General features: G+C 44.9%; 1 protein-coding gene across 8 annotated transcripts in view; it reads right to left on the reverse strand.

The window, feature by feature from the left end:
- IKZF1 (IKAROS family zinc finger 1) overlaps positions 1-20,669 on the reverse strand; it is a 72,916-nt gene that overhangs the window by 35,292 nt on the left and 16,955 nt on the right. For all 8 annotated transcript variants that reach the window (XM_033170476.1, XM_033170477.1, XM_033170475.1 and 5 more), the window contains exon 3: positions 8,886-9,005. In XM_033170476.1, the coding sequence (XP_033026367.1) occupies positions 8,886-9,005 (120 nt within the window). The remainder of the gene's footprint in view (positions 1-8,885; positions 9,006-20,669) is intronic.

Below are 20,669 nucleotides of genomic sequence, written 5' to 3' on the forward strand. Positions count from 1 at the left end.
ATGCTACGGTATTTGGCAACCAGCTTGGCTCCATTTCTGTACTTGCAGGGAGCAGGAGGAACATCACTACACACAGATGTGCTCTTAACTGGGCAAGTATAGGAACTGATGCACAACAACACAAAGGATTCCATGAGAGAAGGAAATCCGAAAACCACTGACCCTGTACAAGTCTCCATTTACCAGAATGTGATGCTCCAGAAAAATGAGGCAGAGCAAGAGGACACCTTTTTCTTGAGCTACGAATGCCATAAATGTGCTAGCTGCATAAATGTGATACTAGTGAGAGCTCTCCTCACCTCTATCTCATAATCTCCCCCATCCAGTGCCTCAACATGAAAAACACAACCCAAGCAAAGCCACAGCCCCAAATGTGTGGATCACTCTGTTCTCAGGAAATGCGCAAGTATCTGAGAATCTAAGCACTGTGACGGTAAAAAAGAGGAGGAAGGATGAATTTCACACAGGCAGCACCATCAACACAGGAAGAGTTGGGTTTTTCTTAGGAGTTCAAGGCCTACATCATCTGAAGTTGTTTGTTCTGCAGGGACCTTTTGCTGGTGCACCTGCTCTCTGCTTTGGGGCACACGGTGGTCTTGACTGCGCTGGCTGGGGACAAGGTGACCTGTGACCTTCTACAGAATCGAGAAAGTCGCCGTAGTTAAAGAGCCACTTATGTTTAACACACACAATTATTTTTTGAAGCAGGAGATTATTCCATTTATTCTTTTTAAAATTCACATTGTTAAACAACAATTGCACTCAGCCAGCCAGTGGAACATGTTATATAACAGCATCCAGTTGGTTAAGGGCCATCTATGAGCTTTTAGAGGCAAGCTGCATATGAAAGACACATAAAAAGCTATTCAATATGCTGAGCTGAAGGAGGGCATATATACTTCGGGAATTCCTGGCAGTACAGCTTGAAGCAGAGGGCAGGTTTTAACCCCCTCCAACTACCAGTATGTCCCTTTTCATAAAGTCACAGAACTGTAGAGTTGGAAGGGACCCTGAGGCTCATGCAGTCCAACCCCCTGCAAGGTCAGCATCCATGACAGATGGCCATCCAACCTCTGCTTAAAAACCTCCAAGGAAGGAGAGTCCACAACCTTCCACTGTCCCTTACTGTCAGAAAATTCTTCCTGGTGTTTAGTTGGAATCTCCTTTCTTGTAAACTTGAAGCCATTGGTTCAGGTCCATCTTCCATGTTGAAAGCCCTTTAGATATCTGAAGTTGGCTATCATATCTATCTGCTTTCAGTCTCCTCTTTTTCAGGCTGAACATACCCAGCTCCCTCAACCATTCCTCATCCGGCTTCAGTTCCAGACCCTGGATCATCTTTGTCACCCTCCTCTGCACACTTTCCAGCTTGTCTGCTGTGCAGAACTCAGTGGAAACCACTGTGGCCCCATCATCTGCCTGCTTGCTTGGCTTACATTTCCTGCCTCTGCCAAATTATGTATCTCAGGGATAGGCATATAGATGTGTGAAGATGTACAAGATTCATCGTGAGTTTTCCACAGTTATGATTTTTAGAAATCTATTTTAGGAGGATGAGATACATTCACTTTGGCATCCCTCCTTCACCACAAGGCAGACTTCTTCAAAACAGGCACTTTTTAAATTTGGTGCCTTTGTCTTACTTCCTGCTTTTAGAATATGATTGCACTTTGTAGCTTACTTAATTGTTGCTTGCTTGCTTGAGTGTAGCGTAACTGGAACTGAGGGAAAATATTTATTTGTTTTGAGTATTTCTCCAATAGAAACACAGCCGACAAGCTGAATTAATTAATTAAATGGCTTTTACTGTCCAGGTTAAAGTGGATATGAAAAACGCTTACAGCAGTGATCAATAAATGTACGAAGTCCCCCCATTGGGTTTAGTTATAAAGCGCAAACAACAAAACACTTTTTAATTTTCTTTCGCTCAAGCAATTTTGGTGGAAGTATATATAAAAAATCCATTTAGCATTAATATAAAGCCCATGACAGGATACCAATTTCAATAGGATCTACCAGCAACATAGAGATAAAATTAAGAAAAGGTGCTGCAGATTCAGATAATACCTCATTATCATTGTTATTCCATCCTTTCAAGGTATCACGGGCTCCAAAGCCAACAAAATCTCTCCGGCCCCCCCATGAATTAACATTTCTTAATTTAATTTCTGTTGTGGGGGCCAATAGGCGAAAGAACCCCTGGGGTTTCGAGGAATCAGCCTGCCTGGCCACAACAACAGTATTCATTATCCAAACGGAGATGATCAGGAGCTTTGTGTGGATGGGCACACGGGATGGAAATGAGAAAAGGGGGGGGGCTGCAAGTGCACCTGCTGCGCAGCCCCTCCCTCCCTTCCCTCCATAGATGGCAAGCAAGGTTTCTGCAGGGAGCACATGTACAGGGAAGCAGGCAGAGGGCCTTCTCGGTGGTGGCACCCGTCCTGTGGGACGCCCTCCCACCAGATGTCAAAGAGAATAAAAAACTACCAGACTCTTAGAAGACATCTGAAGGCAGCCCTGCTTAGGGAAGCTTTTGATGTTTAAAAGACTATTGTATTTCAATATTTTGTTGGAAGCCGCCCAGAGTGGCTGGGGAAACTCAGCCAGATTGTGGGGGGTTATTAATAATAATAATAATAATATCTAAGTCAGCAGGTGGAAGTTAGGTCCTTTGGGACCAAGCGGACGCAGGGCTCGCCCACTTCCGTTTGGTCCATGACTTCTAGGCATGGGTCCCAGAGGTTTTTATTTTCTCCCGCCACTCCCCCGCAGGAAAACCCCGTTTATGGTTGAATCGGAGCAAATGTCCATGATGGTTCAAACAGAAGAAATCATGGGAAAAAGGGAAGAGTGGGCGAGCCGACCATGTAATTAAGCAGTTGAAGCTTTTCTGATATGGAGCTAAGTGGTGGAGAAAGCATTCACCTGTTAAATTTCTGCAAGACAGGCATGTGGGCAGAGAAGAAAGTCCTTAGCTGGCACCCCAAACGTGCCGTGGCGCTAATATTGGCCAGCATCGCAGGGCTGCTCAAAGGCTTACCGATATATGCGAAGCACTTGAGAGGCACTATTTAAGACAGGAGTAGGCAACCTAAGGCCCGGGGGCCGGATGTGGCCCAATCGCCTTCTCAATCCAGCCTGCAGATGGTCCGGGAATCAGCATGTTTTTACAGGAGTAGAATGTGTCCTTTTATTTAAAATGCATCTCTGAGTTATTTGTGGGGCATAGGAATTCGTTCATTCCCCCCCCCCCAAAAAAAATATATAGTCCGGCCCCCCACATGGTCTGAGGGATGGTGGATCAGCCCACGGCTGAAAAAGGTTGCTGACCCCTGATTTAAGAGCTCTGCTATTACGTACTTTTACACTCCCCCCTTCCTTCTTCTGTATACACGAAGCTGCACTCAATGCAAAGCATGACTACTGAATATGCTCCATCCTTGCCTCCCATTATGCAATAGATAAATAAATAAAGTAGGAGAGTCAGGTTCCTCAAGCAACCTCACTGGTCCTGCCATCGGTTCACAGTTTCTTCTGGCCAACAAAGAGCTGGGCAGAAAAAAAAGTGGTAACCAGAAATAAAGGCTGGGATAAATAAATGCCTCAGACCAGAGAGAAAAACTGATTGCAGAATGAGAAACTCACTAAAAGGCCAGGGACACGGGGGCAAAAGGTAAACACGGGGAGCATTTGTCACACTTCTCTTTTTTGCTCCTTTCACCCGCTTTGTCCCACTTCATCCTTGTGTGTTTCTGTTTACACAGACATCCCTCTCCTGACTTTGCATGCTCAGGGAACTCTTTATTTTTTTTCTAAAAAGAAAAGAAAAGAAAAGAAATCTGCTATTGTCCCTCTGCACCTCAATTCAATGGTTTGTGGGGAAAGGGGCACGAACTCACTCTCCAGCTACCAAATTTAGAAATGGAGGACTAAGCAGTGACCTGGAATTTGGTGTCAATGGCACCAACTTTTCCTTGGCGTGGGCCCTGGGGGAAAGTGCTTTGTTTGAGCTAGCATGTTGCGAGAGCTACAGCTTGGACCTGGCCTCACGCAGCCTTCCTTCACAGAGATGGGCTCATTCACCTCTCGCTCCCCAAGGAGTCCAAGGCTTACTTGAAGGCTGATCTTCCTTGTGCAGGATCCTGCCAGGCCATAGCTGTCAACCTTTTCCCTTTTTTCCAATGCTATAATATGGGAATTTCCCGCCAAACAAAGGGGAAGGTTGACAGCTCATCTTGGCCTCCCCTCAGTAACAGCTCCACACACCTCTAGCCCTGCTACTGCTGCGGTGGCTGCTGAGCCAGTGATCCCACTAGATAAATACAACTCCACAGCTAAAGCAGGACTTATCAGAATGGGAGAGATGCGCTTCTCAGATAAAAGCAACTTCCTCCCACTGCAGATAAGATCAGCAGGCTCACTATCCGGATTGAAAAAAGCCACACAATGAGGCACACACAGTATCTCCAGTTTAGCCAAAGAATCTTTCAATTCTTTTCATCAAGAAGCATGTTAAACTCACAGCAAGTTTCTCTCTTTCCCCAAGGTTAGTGAAAACTATCACAACACCTGCAGCGTTGCTCTGATGTAAGGGATGGCACCAGAAAGTGGGAGAGGGGAGGGCAGACATAAATTTTGCTTTTGAAAAATACATCTGTTTTGCAGCGTAATGAAGGCCGCAACCCTCTATGCTCCACTGACCTGGATGGGACCTACTTCTGAATAGACATGTATACTGTACAGGACTGCTCTGTAAAATGGAAGTGTGAAACAGCGGCTTACTCTGTATCTACCAGGAAGCACTTTAGAGCCCAGTCTCAAAATGTTTTCTGTGAAGGGCTAGCTTAACTCCGCAGTCTTCACCCTGCAAATGCACCAAGGGCTAAGTACATGTCAGCTGCATTTGAACCTGTCCATCCTTTGTTCCTTTGCTTCTCTTATCCCCCCCCCCCAATCACAATCCTGAGATTTAGATAGTGAAGTCTTTAGGGCTTTGCATCTGCTGTAATGTTTTTTAAGGACACAGCATCACTGGGTCATTCTGTTATTCAGAAACTGAGTGGAGCACATGGCCCACACAGTCCTTGGTGGGGAGGACTGCAGTTCAGTTCACATTTAAAGGCAAATTGGCCTAATCTGAACTTTGCAAAGCAACACACCAGGTGTCAGGAGATTTTGGCCCTGCAGCTGTGGCTGAGCTGAGGCTCCCACCAGTCCTACTAGATGGCCAATGTGTTTGTGTTTGTTTGGAAGCACACAGCTCCACAGCCATTCTAGCTACTAAAGAGCACTAGATATTTATTACCTTTGTCAAAACAGCCACCAGAACACCACCACTGAGTGGATTGTGTTTCTCAATCTGGGGTGGAGCACTTCCCCTTTAGCTGCCCTGCCTTTTGGCTTCCTTTTTCACCAAGCCACCTTCCTTGTACTCTTGCCTGCATTTGCAAGGGGGTGGCCTCTGCTTTTAAGGATTTCTCTAATCTAAAAGGTTTGGATCCATATTCCATGGGGGGCCTAATGGAAACAAGAATGTGAACATTGCCTTGCTGGATCGGGTTTGGAGCAATTAAGTTGATCATTTGCTTCCAACAAAATGAGGGTTCCATTTAGCTATGTCTAAAAATCCTATGGCACTTCCACATGGTAGATTCCCACATTCCTAACTCAGGAGTGTAATCAAACATTAGGAGCACAGAAATTGTTCCTAGAAAAGACAGGAGCCCCTCACCAGACGCTCCCATTGTCCTGGCTGGCTCCAGGATGGAGAAGGGTTGAGCAAGAGATTTGTTTTTAAGAAATCCGGGCACAATCCAACAAAACTCTAGCCTTCTTCTAAATCCCATTTATTTCAGTGGAAGAACTATGGAAGCACTTGACTCTTGCTTACTATAAAATTGGCTGGTCTTGGTCAGATTTGCCTTATTTTTACAGTAATTGTTCCCCCCCCCCCAAGCAACTACTATAAACCATACCTGTAACCCCCAAACTGCCCATAGTGGAGTGAGTCCACAGACATCAGCCAGCAGGCCCAGCCCAATGCATTTTGTTACCTGAGGTGAACCAAAAATAGTGCCCCCACCCCTGCCAATGAAGGAGGTGTGAGTGAATATCTGCATCAGGAACAAGGGGGGGGGGGGATTAAAGATCAACATTGCGAACAAGGGTGGAAGGAGACAGGCAGCGCCTCCGATGGGCCAAGAGGCCACTGTGGAGGCAGCACTGATGGGGGGGGGACAGATCCAGCCTCCAAAGAGCAAAGGGATTGGCAGCAACAGCGGGTCAAGGATGGCACCCCAGGGTTGTGATAGTATTCTGGTTCCAAGAATGTTGTGGCAATCAAAGGATTTTCCGTGTGATTTTTTTTTCTGCTTCAGTTGAACAGGCCTTGGGGAGAAATTTAGCATGGCCTTCAAATGATACCAATTTATGCATGTCAGCATCCCACTTCTTTAATAGACTTTTAGTCCATTTTTTAAGGCAAAGATGCAACCACATACAATGGCTTACACAACAGAAATATATAAAATCCACAGTTTTCCACACAGGCCAACCAAATGCCCCCAGAAAGCCCCAAAGCAGGTCATAAAGGCGACACCCCTCTCCACAGATGCTTCCCAGCAGATGGTTTTCAGTGGTGAACCCCTCCAAGGCTGGAGGTTGAGTATTGACATAGTCTCTTGTAGTCACATGGCTCATATTTTACTTTTGTAAGAAAACATGCATGAAACCATGTGTATATTTAATAAACATTGCCATCATGTTTCTATTTCATACACATGCTGCAAAAGTAAAAAACTAAGGCCCACCTGCCTCTTTCTGTCCTCAGCTGCCCCACCACCTCCCTCATCAGTGCCCAGAGATGGCCCAGCATGTTTCAACACCCAAGGCAGAAAATCCAAATCACACCCTCTCCTGCTTCTCAACACCAGGACTCATTGATCTTACCAGGAAGGGCAAGGAAGTGGGGAGCTCAGCACAGTGCGCGAGGGGTGACAGGAGCTCCAGCTCTGCTGCCGGACGGGCAACTGAAGAGCACCCCACTGTCTTGCTGCCCTGCTCCCCACGGTTACACACAGTGTTTGGCAGCTGGGGGAGCAGCACGGCCCCACCTGCCAGTGCCCCGTTGATCAGAGTGTCAGCTCTGAGTTACATGTTCTTTTCTTTTTTGCCTTCCAGCTAATCACTCAGCCAGCTCTGCCAGCTTCACTGATAATAAAGCAGGAAAGGAAGAAGCTATAAAAGAAAAAGGGGCGCTCCATCCATCTGCCATGTAAGAAGGTCTCCTCATGCTGTGCTGCAGCTGCCGTGATAAGAAGAGCTTGCCTTATCTGTGTCACAGCTTATCACTGAATCGAGAGAAGGGCAGAATGGGAAGGGACCACTTCTCCCCCTGCAGCCCTGCAGGTGCCATGCTAAGGAAGCAAGTGCGGGACCACATTTTACAGCCTTGCCTGAGAGAACATTTCTGGATCCCAAGAGACCAGATTCCATGACTGGGCTGATTCACACATTCATGCATGTTCGTGACTTCATAACTGTGGTGCTGAACAGCAACTTGCAGGTGTGGCCGAGCTAACAAGGACCCCAGGCAGCGCTTTCATAGCACCTCAAACGCAACCTGCTTTTCAGTGGAGTTTGTTTGCAAATCTAGCAGTGAATCATCAAATGCTGGGCAATCAATGCATGAGGAACCAGCCCAGGGATCGAGAATGAAAGAGGACAAATTATTTAAACCTGCTATTCTTCCTGGGGGAGGAGCATTTTTTAAATGCAACAGCTAGGATGAGTTGGAGCTTCTGACAAATTTACTCTGTCGTTCTGCCTTACTGGATGAGACACTCATCAACTAAATCCAGCAAAGGACATCAAGTCAGTGGAAACCAAGCATGTATCCGGTGGGTACATAGGGAATAGAGAACTTTTTCCAGCTGCCACCTATACAGTTTAATTACTACTATTGGATCCTTAACCTTTTCCTATGGAAACCAGTGGGGTCTACATGCCTTTGGATGTACTTTACCTGGATCACATCCTGTATTTGTTTATTGTTAAATCCAAACGACTGGAGAAACCTCACAAATCACTTGGTAATCAAACATTTGGTTATACAGAAGTTCTCCTTGATCAGGATAATATTTTTGTACATTACATTGCACCAGAAAGCAAGCTAAAGTGTGGATTTAGATGAGTGGTCTTCCACCTTTTCAGAGCCAGGACCCACCTTTAAGACCAATCTCTAACAAATGGGTCACACTTTTAATTTTTCACCAACTTCCCTCCTCTCTGCTTTTCTCCCCATCTCTCTCTTGCTTCCCCAGTCTTTTAAAATGTAAACAGCAAACAAGAAACTTGGGGCAGTCCCACTGCTGCAATCCACTTCAGGTCAGGCTGTGACCAAGTGTGAGTTGCAATCCATCAATCAGCTGAAAACCAATGATTTTGATTACTGGAAATTATTTACAGACAACTGAGACTGGGATAATGGTACTGCAGTTATTCCAGATGCTTGCTATCTATTTGAAATCAAGAGATAGTAAATTTACAAAGCATAACCCAGGTTAACATTGGAAATCTAATAGAGAGGCAGGAAAGTTTGCTGTGTGTTCTTCTACCCCCTTCCCCCATGCTTCATGCTTTTACTTTTCTGTCATAAAACTATTTCCATGCAGAACGAGCATGGGAACAGTCTTTGATGGAACCAAGTATTGTAAAGCTAGATTATTGGCTATAACCTTTTGGGTTAAAAGGGGCCTGTTGCCTTCGAGACAGAAAGCAACAAAACAAAACACCTGTCTCAGAAGTAAGGCATTCTCAGTCTTCCAAGTGAACCGAGAAGCACCTCGTGCACGGAAGCAGCAAGCCACGCATAGCAATGCTCTTACCCAAAACTCTCTCGCTGCGTGAATTATGCTGTCCTCCTGTGCTGGTGGAAAGATCTTCTGGCACAGGCATGGGCTCATCAGAATCATCCGGGACATCGCTTACCGGAGGACTTTCTTTTCCTGGTGATAAAGGGAATAGTCCCAGTAAGTTGAGAAAGATCTATGTTCGGTTCATGCCCCCCATTTGAAACAGCATATGAATGACCTCAAGGTTCCAGAGCCTTCGAAATTTAATGAACCCTCATGTTAGCCTCCAGGCTGGCAATCACAGCAGCCAAGTTCTGAAGACTAAGAGAGCTGCTTGTGCTTTTCATGACTTAGATTGGACTCAGCCTATGTCAGTTGCACTTTGGGGGCCCTGACACCCAACAAGCGTTGTGTCTTGAGCAATGCACAAAGAGATTTGTATCATGGGTAATTTGGGATGCTGCCACAAGTGGAAGGATGCTTTACCTACATCCCCACACCCCATAATAGTAGAGAATCCGTTCTCTCCAGGACAGTCTCTATGTTATGCCTGTGGTGCAAAAGGTGCTCCTTGCTGAAACATGGGAGGCCCCGTTAGTACTGGAACTCAGCACTTAAAAGATTTCGGTGCCCCCCTATATATCTAATTCAAAACATAAACAAAAATAAACCACATATCATTAATTTATATTATTACATTGTTGTTGTGTTTTTTTTCATTTATTGTGAGAGTCTTTTTTGTGGAACCTGGTTCAGCTGCACCATATGGTCCATGGTAAATCCAGCAATGGAGAATTTCTGTCGTGCCCCTTCCCTTGATGCCCTCGACGCAGCCTTATTTGCTTCATGGTTCATCCCACCTGGCTGGCAGTCCACCAGCTCCTGAAGACTCACCTCTTTGGACAAGGATTCCCCAGTCTCCTGACTTGAGCCTCCTATTTAAATCATTTTAACTGCTGTTTCAACTTGCAATTGCCCTGCTGTTTTGATAGGCTTGTTTATTCTGTGCTTTAATTGTTGGTGTTTATTTTAATGTTTTGATAAAATTATTTCACTGTGTGTTTTAATTTTGTGTGGCTATATTCTTTGTAATCGGTTTTATACCTGCAAACCATGTAAAAGCCATTTTGACAGGTAAGTGGTATGTAAATACAGTGTATATTGTTAATAATACCGTGTTTCCCCAAAAATAAGACATACCCATAAAATAAGCCGTAGCAGGATTTCTAAGCATTTGCGCGATATAAGCCATACCCCGAAAATAAGACATAGCGATAGGCGTGGCTGTGCAGCACACGGACGCAGAGCGGTTAAGAAGACGGGCAGCAACTGACGTATTAAAAGTAAGACACCCCCTGAAAATAATCCATAGTGTGTCTTCTTGAGGAAAAATAAATATAAGACAGCGTCTTATTTTCGGGAAAACACGGTAGTATTGCATATCAAGTCTCCTTCCATAGCTCAAATGAGAAACTATTTTTTTTTTTGTGAGATGAGAAAGCAGCATGGTTTTTGGTTTTTTTGTTAAAAAAAAAACCATGGGTGGGAAGGGGAAGTCCACGACCTGTTGAACCCTTGTCCACCTGATTCATTCTAGGAAAATTCAAGAAGCAGCTCATGAAATATCCACTTACAGAAGGGCACAGCTGTCAACTTTTCCCTTTTTTTAAGGGAAATTCCCTTATTCCGAATAGGATTCCTCACAAGAAAAGGGAAAAGTTGACAGCTATGCAGCAGGGGTCCCCAAACTAAGGCCCGGGGGCCGGATGCGGCCCAATCGCCTTCTAAATCCAGCCCGCAGACGGTCCGGGAATCCGCATGTTTTTACATGAGTAGAATGTGTGCTTTTATTTAAAATGCATCTCTTGAGTTATTTGTGGGGCATATGAATTAGTTCATATTTTTCCTTCAAAATGTAGTCCGCCCCCCCACAAGCCCCCTGCTGAAAAGGTTTGCTGACCCCTGACTTACAGACTTGTGAAGGCAAAACACCTATTGCCTAGTTGTCGTCTCTGAACTCTGCTTGAGCTGCTCTTGTCACCTAACGGAGTTTCGTTCTCCACCCAGTATGTCTCCCAGCAAAGCCTTTATTTTCTAAACGTAAAGCTCATTCCAAGTAATACATGTGGGCGCCTCTTCTCTCGGATGCCAGAGCATGATATTTCATATTTCATGCCTTAACTTCGTCTCTGTTGTTATACCCTGATAAGTTCACTCCTGCATGGCAATTTTATAGATATGTAATCATACTAACATTTTGTAGCAAATGACTTTTAAAGTGGAAAGATGGGGAGAAATAGCCATTCTCCATTTAATTTCTAAGAGGCATGCACAGAATATTAACTGGGGCTAGGTATGCAATTGCAAAACAAGAAGCAAATATTGGGTTGGAGTATTAAAACGCCATCAAGAAGTCTGAGGCCCAAATACATTCTTTTGCTGCTCAATAAAGACTTAACACAAAATGGGTGCTGCAATTCACCTCTGTGCATTTAGTTTGTAATGTTTCTTTAAGCACCTTTTCATGCAAAACTCGGAGGCAGGATTTCTGGGAGACCCTTTGCCTGTTATTGCCAGAGACACTGAGTAACTTATTCCTGTCTTTGCAATTTCCCCTTCAACCTATGACGAGTCCACAGTCATAACAGAGGAGGCTGTTAGCCTAACCAAAGTTGAAGGGTGGTTCCATAATGCAAGCCTATTGATCACACACTACAGGAGGCCTCAATCTAAGCTCAAGTTAGTCATGACTACCGGTTCCATCATATTCAGAAATAAGTTTCCTTACTCCCTGGTTGTAGTTTATTTGCTCCATTGATTTCAATTACTGAGATGGAAACTCTCTTTTTTGAAAACTTTCAGCTTGAGATAGGATGGGGGTTTCCGGACAAACTCTCCCCATTTCACCTTTTTACACACTTCAAGTTTCACAGCAGATACTAGTCACCCAGAGGAGCCCTTAGGCTCCTATTTTGTACTCCCCACAAATTGCAGAAATGTCCTATTTTTTCTACCTGCAAATGGGAAGGCAAAAATGGGGGCAAACGCCAGTAGGGGCCCCCCTTAGTTTCAAGGGGACTTTGTTGCAATTAACTTCAGTTGAATTAGGGTCGTAACAGATACTGAGAATCATGGAATCATAGAGTTGGAAGAGACCCCAAGGGCCATCCAGTCCAACCCCCTGCCAAGCAGGAAACACCATCAAAGCATTCCTGACAGATGGCTGTCAAGCCTCCGCTTAAAGACCTCCAAAGAAGGAGACTCCACCACACTCCTTGGCAGCAAATTCCACTGTCAAACAGCTCTTACTGTCAGGAAGTTCTTCCTAATGTTTAGGTGGAATCTTCTTTCTTGTAGTTTGAATCCATTGCTCCGTGTCCGCTTCTCTGGAGCAGCAGAAAACAACTTTCTCCCTCCTCTATATGACATCCTTTGATATATTTGAACATGGCTATCATATCACCCCTTAACCTTCTCTTCTCCAGGCTAAACATACCCAGCTCCCTAAGCCGTTCCTCATAAGGCATCGTTTCCAGGCCTTTGACCATTTTGGTTGCCCTCCTCTGGACACGTTCCTGCTTGTCAGTATCCTTCTTGAACTGTGGTGCCCAGAACTGGACACAGTATTCCAGGTGAGGTCTGACCAGAGTGGAATACAGTGGTACTATTACTTCCCTTGATCTAGATGCTATACTCCTATTGATGCAGCCCAGAATTGCATTGGCTTTTTTAGCTGCTGCATCACACTGTTGACTCATGTCAAGTTTATGGTCTACCAAGACTCCTAGATCCTTTTCACGTGTACTGCTCTCAAGCCAGGTGTCACCCATCCTGTATTTGTGCCTTTCATTGAGAAGAGAACCTAGGATCTGAAATGTGATCTATTTTACTAATACTTAACACTTTCATGGGGTTTTTGCAGTATTCAAACAACAGCACTTATATTATCTGGGTAATCCTTACAACAAGTCTGTAAGATAAATCAGCATTGCCATCTCTAGATTTAACGAGACAGAACAGTAAATGATTGAGTTTGATGTTTAAATTAATGCTTTAAAATTTGAACTACAGAATGTTTGAATACTGTATAATGTTTAAACTGCTAAGAGGACTTTGGATGGCCAACAAATGTCCTAAATAAATATATATTTGAGATGCTTTTAATTATTTTTAGCTGATATTTTTAATGTGCTGACTCTGTTGGGTTCTTTTACAAAAAAATATTTTGCTGTTTTAAAAATTGTATTGAACTGAATCCTATTGTTCTTACTGACTATTGTGAGCATGCCTTGTGGGTGCTAATACTGAAAAGCAAGGTATAAATCTGAAATATAAGTAAATCTTGCAGGTAGCGGCTGGTAGCTGAGAGAGCAGCCACTTGCCCTAGGTCTCCTGGGGAGCTCATGGTGGAGGTGACACAGAAGGGAATCCACAGAGACTAGAAGCTCAAATCCTACATATACTCAGCAGGAAGTAAGTCCTGTTGAACTTAGTGGGACTATATTCACTTCCCAGTAGACACACTGAATATCAGACTGTAGGAGAAGGAAATGGGTTGGTAACTTGACCTCTAACCGATCTCAAGATAAGTGAACCACAGGTATGTGTAGGGGCTTGGGTGAAGGACCAGCTGGTTGTTTGGATGTGAGTGGATAATGGATGTGGTCAGGTTTAGAAAAGAAGCAGCAACAGAAATGAGGACCATCAACAGTCTGCTCAAGAGGCAATACAGTGATGGAATTTTCCAAGGGACTGGCTTGTGAGGTGAAGATAAAGCAGCACTAGACAGGCTATGTGGACGTTGGAAGAATAGGCGACTTTCGACACGGAGCAAATTGGCTACCCTGGATCTGCACCAAGGGTAGGAATGCCCAGGCCAGGGGTCAGATGCAGACCACCAAGGCTCGCTATCTCCTCAAACTGTACCCCATCCCCAGCCACAAACACTCTCCTTGGGCTGCACCCCTAAACATCAGGCTCCACACCATCCTTGTGATTTTGCCTTGCTGGAATAGGGCCTTGCCTCTTGGTCCTTAGATGGAGGGATGTATGTAGAAACTAGCCTACTGTAAAAACATAAATTTTGCATTTGCTTCTCCTCCCACTTTTGTCTCTGGACACCCCACCAATAGCATGGGGCGCCCAGAAGGTTGTCCAGAAAGGATGCAACCCTTGGGCTGCAGAGGGTTGTTCCTCACCCAGAGGCGCCATCTTCTGGGGCACACGGAGGGGGCCGGTGTGGTGTCCTGACATCCCCCAAGCAATGTCGCACCATGTCCTGACATCACCTTGGCCCCCTGGAGCCAGCGCCTATGTCCTCACCCCATTTCTAAACTATCCCAAAAGAAACTAAACAGAATAAGGAGGGGGGGGGGATTTCCATGATGATACAGCACAAGTAGTATTCCTTCTTCACTGGTTAAAGCCAATTATTAATAATAACAAAACTCATGGAGAAATCAAAGGTAAACCATTTGCTGAATAAGTCAGATAATCTCATCTCTGTTCTCTGTGCCTCCTTCGTTGGTGCCATATGCAGTTCTGCTAAATACATGTCAGCACTGCTGTGTCTCCAGTTTTAATGCGGCAATGGCTGGCCTCATAAAATATTGCTTTCAGGAGGGGGATATAAGTGTGAACTCTGAGCTTATCATGTAGGCTGGAGAGTTCCGTTAGGAGCCAGCGATGGCCATATTCCAAGAACTGGGAACAGATGTGCCATTCTTGTCTCATTTACAGTTGCTGGCTTGCTTATCTGCTGTCTTGAGCAAGACTGGATCCAAATCTGCCTAAAGCCAGAGAACAATTCTGTTCTCATAATAAGAACTAAGTTTATGCTATGCCTGCTTGCATTCCACACGATCTAAAGTGACTGGAGTCACTTCTCTGTTATGTCTTGCAAGCCCATGTAATTGGGAGGCTTGTGTGTGTGTGCATATAATCTCATACCTGTATATCAATACTATGTAGGTAGAGACCCCTTGTGTGGATCTTCCCCACCCAGGAATCCTCGCTGGTTCGGGCTCCACCCACTTGGCCACCCTTCCACCCACCTGCCATCTCCTCAGTTTCCACCAATGCCCAGTGTGCATTTATGATCAAACAACTTTAAGAGCTCTTAAAATCCACATTTATCTGCAGGGCTTTAAAAAAACCTATTTCTGTGTGCAAAGGATCCTGCTTTAAGTCGCGGTAAGGGACCAGAATAGTGGATGAATTCCAGATCCCTCCTGGTCACAGGGTTCTGAGTAAGTTGCAGTAAATTAATACCATTCCCAGGTAACAAAATTATGGGTAATATCAATTTGTCTATTCATCTCCCCGCACTATTAAAATAAAATCAGGATTGATTCATTTCCCCCATCCACACTGAAATATTTTCATTTTGTTAAAGATCATTATCACAAGCACTCTCCCCTTCCTCCAAAGCCCACTGCACTCTTTAGGGGTGTGCTCAATTGCCCCTCTGTTCCCTGAGTTTTATATCACATAGGATTGTTTCTCGTGAGCACCTGTATTTCTGTTCCTTGTGAGCACCTATAATTCTGTTATTAACAATTAATTGGGCATTGATATTAGTGATTCTTTCTTGCTAAAGAAAAGAAAAGAAGGGGTAACAGGGTGACTTAGTTCGTGGCATTGCTATAGTTATAGCGAAGTATAACCAAATAACAACAGCAAATGATGCTCTTAACATGCACTGAAGCTCCCCCACTTTAATTTGTTTTGCAATTCAATATTGAATGTATCAAAGAGCACACGTTGTCCTGGTGTCCTGAAAACACCCCACCACCCCTGTCTGCCCCCCCCCCCCCCGCACTCCATCCATTTAAACATGATGATGAGTCAAATTTGCTTCATCACAAGCTCCAGAAAGGCACAGTCTTCCATCTCTTCTGAAGGTCCTCCTTAAGGGCTTCCCAGGTCCTTCCCCTTTCATCCACTGTGAGAACAGAGGGCTGGCCGAGATGGCCAGATCTTCTCCAGTTCTTACCACTGTCCCTAAAGCAAACTTGAACAGAAACTGTACGGGCCTTGTACATTTAAAGCATACCCCCCTCCCCCAAATACTGGGAACTATAGTTTACCACTCACAGAGCTACACCTTCCAGCACCCTTAAACTACAGTCCCTGGGTACTTGGAGTGAGGGTGCTTTAAACGTTTGACTTGTGAGCAGCCCAGAAATGGCAGGTTTCGTTTTCCCCAAGGCCTCAATGCTGCTGAAGATAAACCAAAGACACCACCAAAAAGGGTCCCATGTGAGGAGAGATTCCTTTCAAGCTGCAGCTGCAGGGACTGAGAAACCATGGCCATGGGATGTGGAACTGCAAGCAGAGGACTACATGTGGGGCGGCGAAACCGGGGGACCCATCCTCAAATTAAGGAAGAGGCATTTCCCTCTTCCCTGACCCATTTCCCCTTGGGGTTACATCCAGCTGGAAGGGATCTCATTTTCTCTTGGCTGGGGATGCATTCAATGTAAGTTTTAGAAGCCCTGCTGTTACTTTTCTATAGGTTTGTGAAATCAGTATTTATCTTAGCAAACATGTTTCTACAGAGATGATGGGAAAGGAGGATCTGTAGGCAAGCAGGAGGTGTGCTTAACCCCTTCCCCCTTCAAGCACCCCACCCCCACATCCCAATCCTGCGTTTCCTTCGTAATGTCCAGTTGCGCCCGGGCAAAAGACAGCAACCAAGTGTTTTAGGTCTTGCGTAAAAATGGCACGCCCCTGCGGTGAGCTACTTGAAAAGAGGGTACGGGTAGCACAAACTCAACTGAAAGGTTAACTGATCCTCCCCACCCACAATTACCCTCCCATTTGGTAACCAGGAATTTTTTCTCACATCTCGTCTAGCTGGATCGAGCCTTTGACAACCCTGGCTATTCCCTTCAGCTCTAGTTTATACAAGTTTATGCCCGAAAAGTCTGCTCATCCATCCCTATTCACAAGTGTTAGAATTCACCAGAGTCGTGTGCCAGCAGAACATGATTTTGCAGCCAGGAATCTTTCTTTCTATTTGTTCTGTTGAAAATAAAACCAGCTTGTCAAAAAATGCTGGTGGTAATGTCACAAATAGTGTAAGGTTTTTGGGGGTTTTTTAAAGAGAACTCCCTGCATTCCCTGACTTCCCTGCAAAAAAACTCAGTAACATAACCAATCCATTCAACTCTTCCTTTCAAGGGCAAAGGAGGCACGAAGACTATGAAACAGCCACAATTTTGCCTTGGAACTGAGAGCACAACATAGAGAGCACTAGACGAAACAGCCTGTTGAGATCAGACCAAACGTCCCTTGGTGTTTCCACCAGCAGACAGGTAGCTCCCTCTGGGCAGCCCATAAGCAGAGGCCATTTCGGCTGTGAGTCCAAGAAGACCCCCCTCCCTGCTCAACAGGCCTTTTTCCACCTCCAGGAGGATGGAGCCCAGACTGACTCCAGCTGGAAAAGCTGAGACTGTTTTTGTTCAGAGGGTTTTGTTGGTGTTTTCCTTGCTGCTATTGATATATATTTTTGGTATCTTTATTTTTATTTTTTATCTTACTGTGATTTATGTGGCAACTGTACAATTTGCCCATGTAGTTTTGAAGTGTTTTATTGTTTGTGACTACTTTGGGCATGGTTTGAACTATGGAAAGGCAGCATGCAAACATGAGGAGGAGGAGGACGTCTGAAGTACCTCTGTTTTTGTCTCCCCCCCCCCCCAGCATAGGAAATCCAGAGGAATATGGCCTATGCTTGTAGAGATTTCATTTCATGATACTGGCTACCAGATCTGCCCTTCTGGAAAAGTGTACAACCTGAATGTGCTGCTATTGCTATCATTGTTTTGTCTTTATGGAGATGCGAGCTACACAGAGGCTCACTGTTAAGGCAGTTCTGGAGGAATAACTACTTGATGTTAGACTCAGCCCTGCAGTGGATGCCTGATGAGATGAGAAAACCTTTCCTTCCTCAACATCCAGCCTTGCACAGCCTAACTCACCTGCCACCCTAATCTTCACCCCAGCCTCTCATGCAGGTGTCTCTACAGGAAACCACAGACAAGAGGAAGTGCTCCAAAAATGGGACCTCATCACCTGGTTTTAAGAGGATTCGCCCAGGCATATCTCTTCAGGGTAGCAAAAAGGGCACTTCAAATCCCCCTCCCGTCCATATGAAACGGTGCATTGGGAAAGTGGTGCACTGTATGGTGCAAAGCAAACACAGCTCACAAGCCGTGCATTGTGAGGCTCGCCTGGTGCTTCACAACCCCCCAGTTTTAGCAGCCCTTGGAAGTGGGGGGAAACAAGAGGTTGATCAATGGTGTCCCGCCCCTAATATATTGATAAGCTGTATTTTATATGGTAGTAACAAATGCTGTAGAGCACAATGAGAAATGCCACCCAGGGGGTGGAATTGGGTCTTGTAGGCAGAAAGTTAACGATGACAGTGTAGATATACAGTGGTACCTGGGGTTATACGCTTCAGGTTACATACGCTTCAGGTTACAGACTCCACTAGCCCAGAAATAACGCTTCAGGTTAAGAACTTTGCTTCAGGATAAGAACAGAAATCGTGCTCTGACGGCGCAGTGGCAGCAGGAGGTCCCATTAGCTAAAGTGGTGCTTCAGGTTAAGAACAGTTTCAGGTTAAGAACGGACCTCCAGAACGAATTAAGTTCTTAACCCGAGGTACCACTGTATGTCGGTATGTGTGCACATCTATAGTCAAAGGGAGGAAAATACTGTATTATTTTATGTGCATATCTCCTAATCAGTGCTTTTTTCTGGGGGAACGCAGGGGGAAGCATACCCCTAAACATTTTGTGAATCTTTGTACTTTTGTCCATTTACTGTATTTTTTTCCTCCGATTGGAACTATAAAACGGTGATTTTCTTGAGTCAAAATGACAGTACGCCTAAACATTTTTTATATGACTCCTCCGCTTCTTTCACAAAGCTGCCATAATTATAAATGTTTCTATATGCCCTGAAGAGTCTCACACAGGGATATCCTCTGGGAAACCCCTTACATCTGCTGGCATTTCCAAGATATGATTGCTGAACCTTGCATTCAGTTCATAGAGGCCTTGACCCTGGCAACTGAACTTGGAGAAGAGGCATCTCCTAAAATGGTCTGCTTCCTGCTGTAGCCCCAATTGCAATCTCTCAAAAAAAATTATAGTCACCAAAACCATAACTGTAACTGACAGGCTTCTTGCTGCCCAGTATAAAAGGTGGTTTGCATAACCATTGCAGGAGCAGTTTTGAGTAAAGAGGAAACCCTGATTCCATACATGAAACTGTGGCATGAAATCTACACAGTACACCTCAGATTTTTATCCTAAAATCACAGGCGCTTCAGAGGAACACTAGCAGTTTGGCAAGTAAGGTATACAAAAAATGAATAATTCCACCCCAATTTATTTTTGCTAGGGTCCATAGTGCTAGGATCTGCAGGAACATTACACTGATTGAAATATGAATGTGCCTCACAGATGGAGACACCAGTTCAGCAAGGAAGATGCAAGAAGCAAGAAGCAGGCTACCATATGCATAGGTGAGGCAAAGGTGAACCTAGCTGTATGTCTCCAAGGCACATGGTGAAGTTCATTTAAACCCATGAGAACTGACCAGAAAAGTCCTTCAATGCATATGCAGATCTCTGTCCAGAGTCACCCATTACATGTGACCAATTACTCACTATGAGTGTTGAACTGAGATGATAATGTAAGAAGTGGAGCCTGCTGGATCAGGCCAAGGGCCCATCTAGTCTAGCATCCTGCTTTCAGTGGTCAACCAGATGCCTATGGAAACCCACAAGCAGGATCCGAGCACAGGAGCAACACTCTCCCCTCCTGCGGTTCCAGCACCTGAGATTCAGAAGCATGGTTGCCTCTGACTGCGGGGGCAGAAAGTAAGACGTAGCCATGGATAGCCCTCTCCTCCTCCTCCTCCTCCTCCTCCATGAACTTGTCCAATCCTCTTTTAAAGCCACCCAAGTGGGTGGGAGGGAGTTCCATAGTGTCATCTCTCTCTCCACTTTCTCCATGCCATGCATCGTTTTATAAATTTCTATCATGTCACTTCTTACCCTTTCTTTAAACCAAAAAAGGCTCCAATGCCTGGAAGTTTCCTTGAAGTTGCTCCACCCCCTTGATCATTTTGGTTTTCCTTTCCTGGACCTTTTCCAACAATACAATAACCCTTTTGAGGTGAAGCGACCAGAACTGCACAGAGTTTTCCAAATGCAGTTGTACAATATATAAGAGTATTTTGATATCTGAAGAAGTGTGCATGCACACGAAAGCTCATACCAAGAACAAACTTAGTTGGTCTCTAAGGTGCTACTGGAAAGAATTTTTTATTTTGTTTTGTTTTGACTATGGCAGACCAACACGGCTACCCACCTGTAATTGATATTCACAGTTTTCCTTTCCTTTCCTATTGATCCCTAGCATGGACTTTTGCCTTTTTCAGAGCTGCTGCTCCACAGCCAACGTCTTCACTGAGCCATTCCCTACAACCCCAAAGTCTCATTCCTCATCGGTCACCCACAGTTCAGACCTGCCCGTCCCCCTGTGTGTATAAGCGGAATTAAGGGTGGTTTGTTTAATTTTTTGCCTCAACATGCATCACTTTACACATACATTGAATTGCATTTGCCATTTTACTGCCCGTTCATTCAGTTTGGAGAGGTTCTTTTGGAGCTGTTCACAATCTCTCTTTGTTTTCACAACCATGAAATGTGTACAGGTAGTCACATCAGCACACTTGAACACCTCACTCCTAACTCTAGATCGTTTATGAACAAGTTATGCAGCACAGCTCCCAGTG

This window comes from Lacerta agilis, chromosome 14 (genome assembly GCF_009819535.1).
Source record: "Lacerta agilis isolate rLacAgi1 chromosome 14, rLacAgi1.pri, whole genome shotgun sequence".
Classification (NCBI taxonomy): domain Eukaryota; kingdom Metazoa; phylum Chordata; class Lepidosauria; order Squamata; family Lacertidae; genus Lacerta; species Lacerta agilis.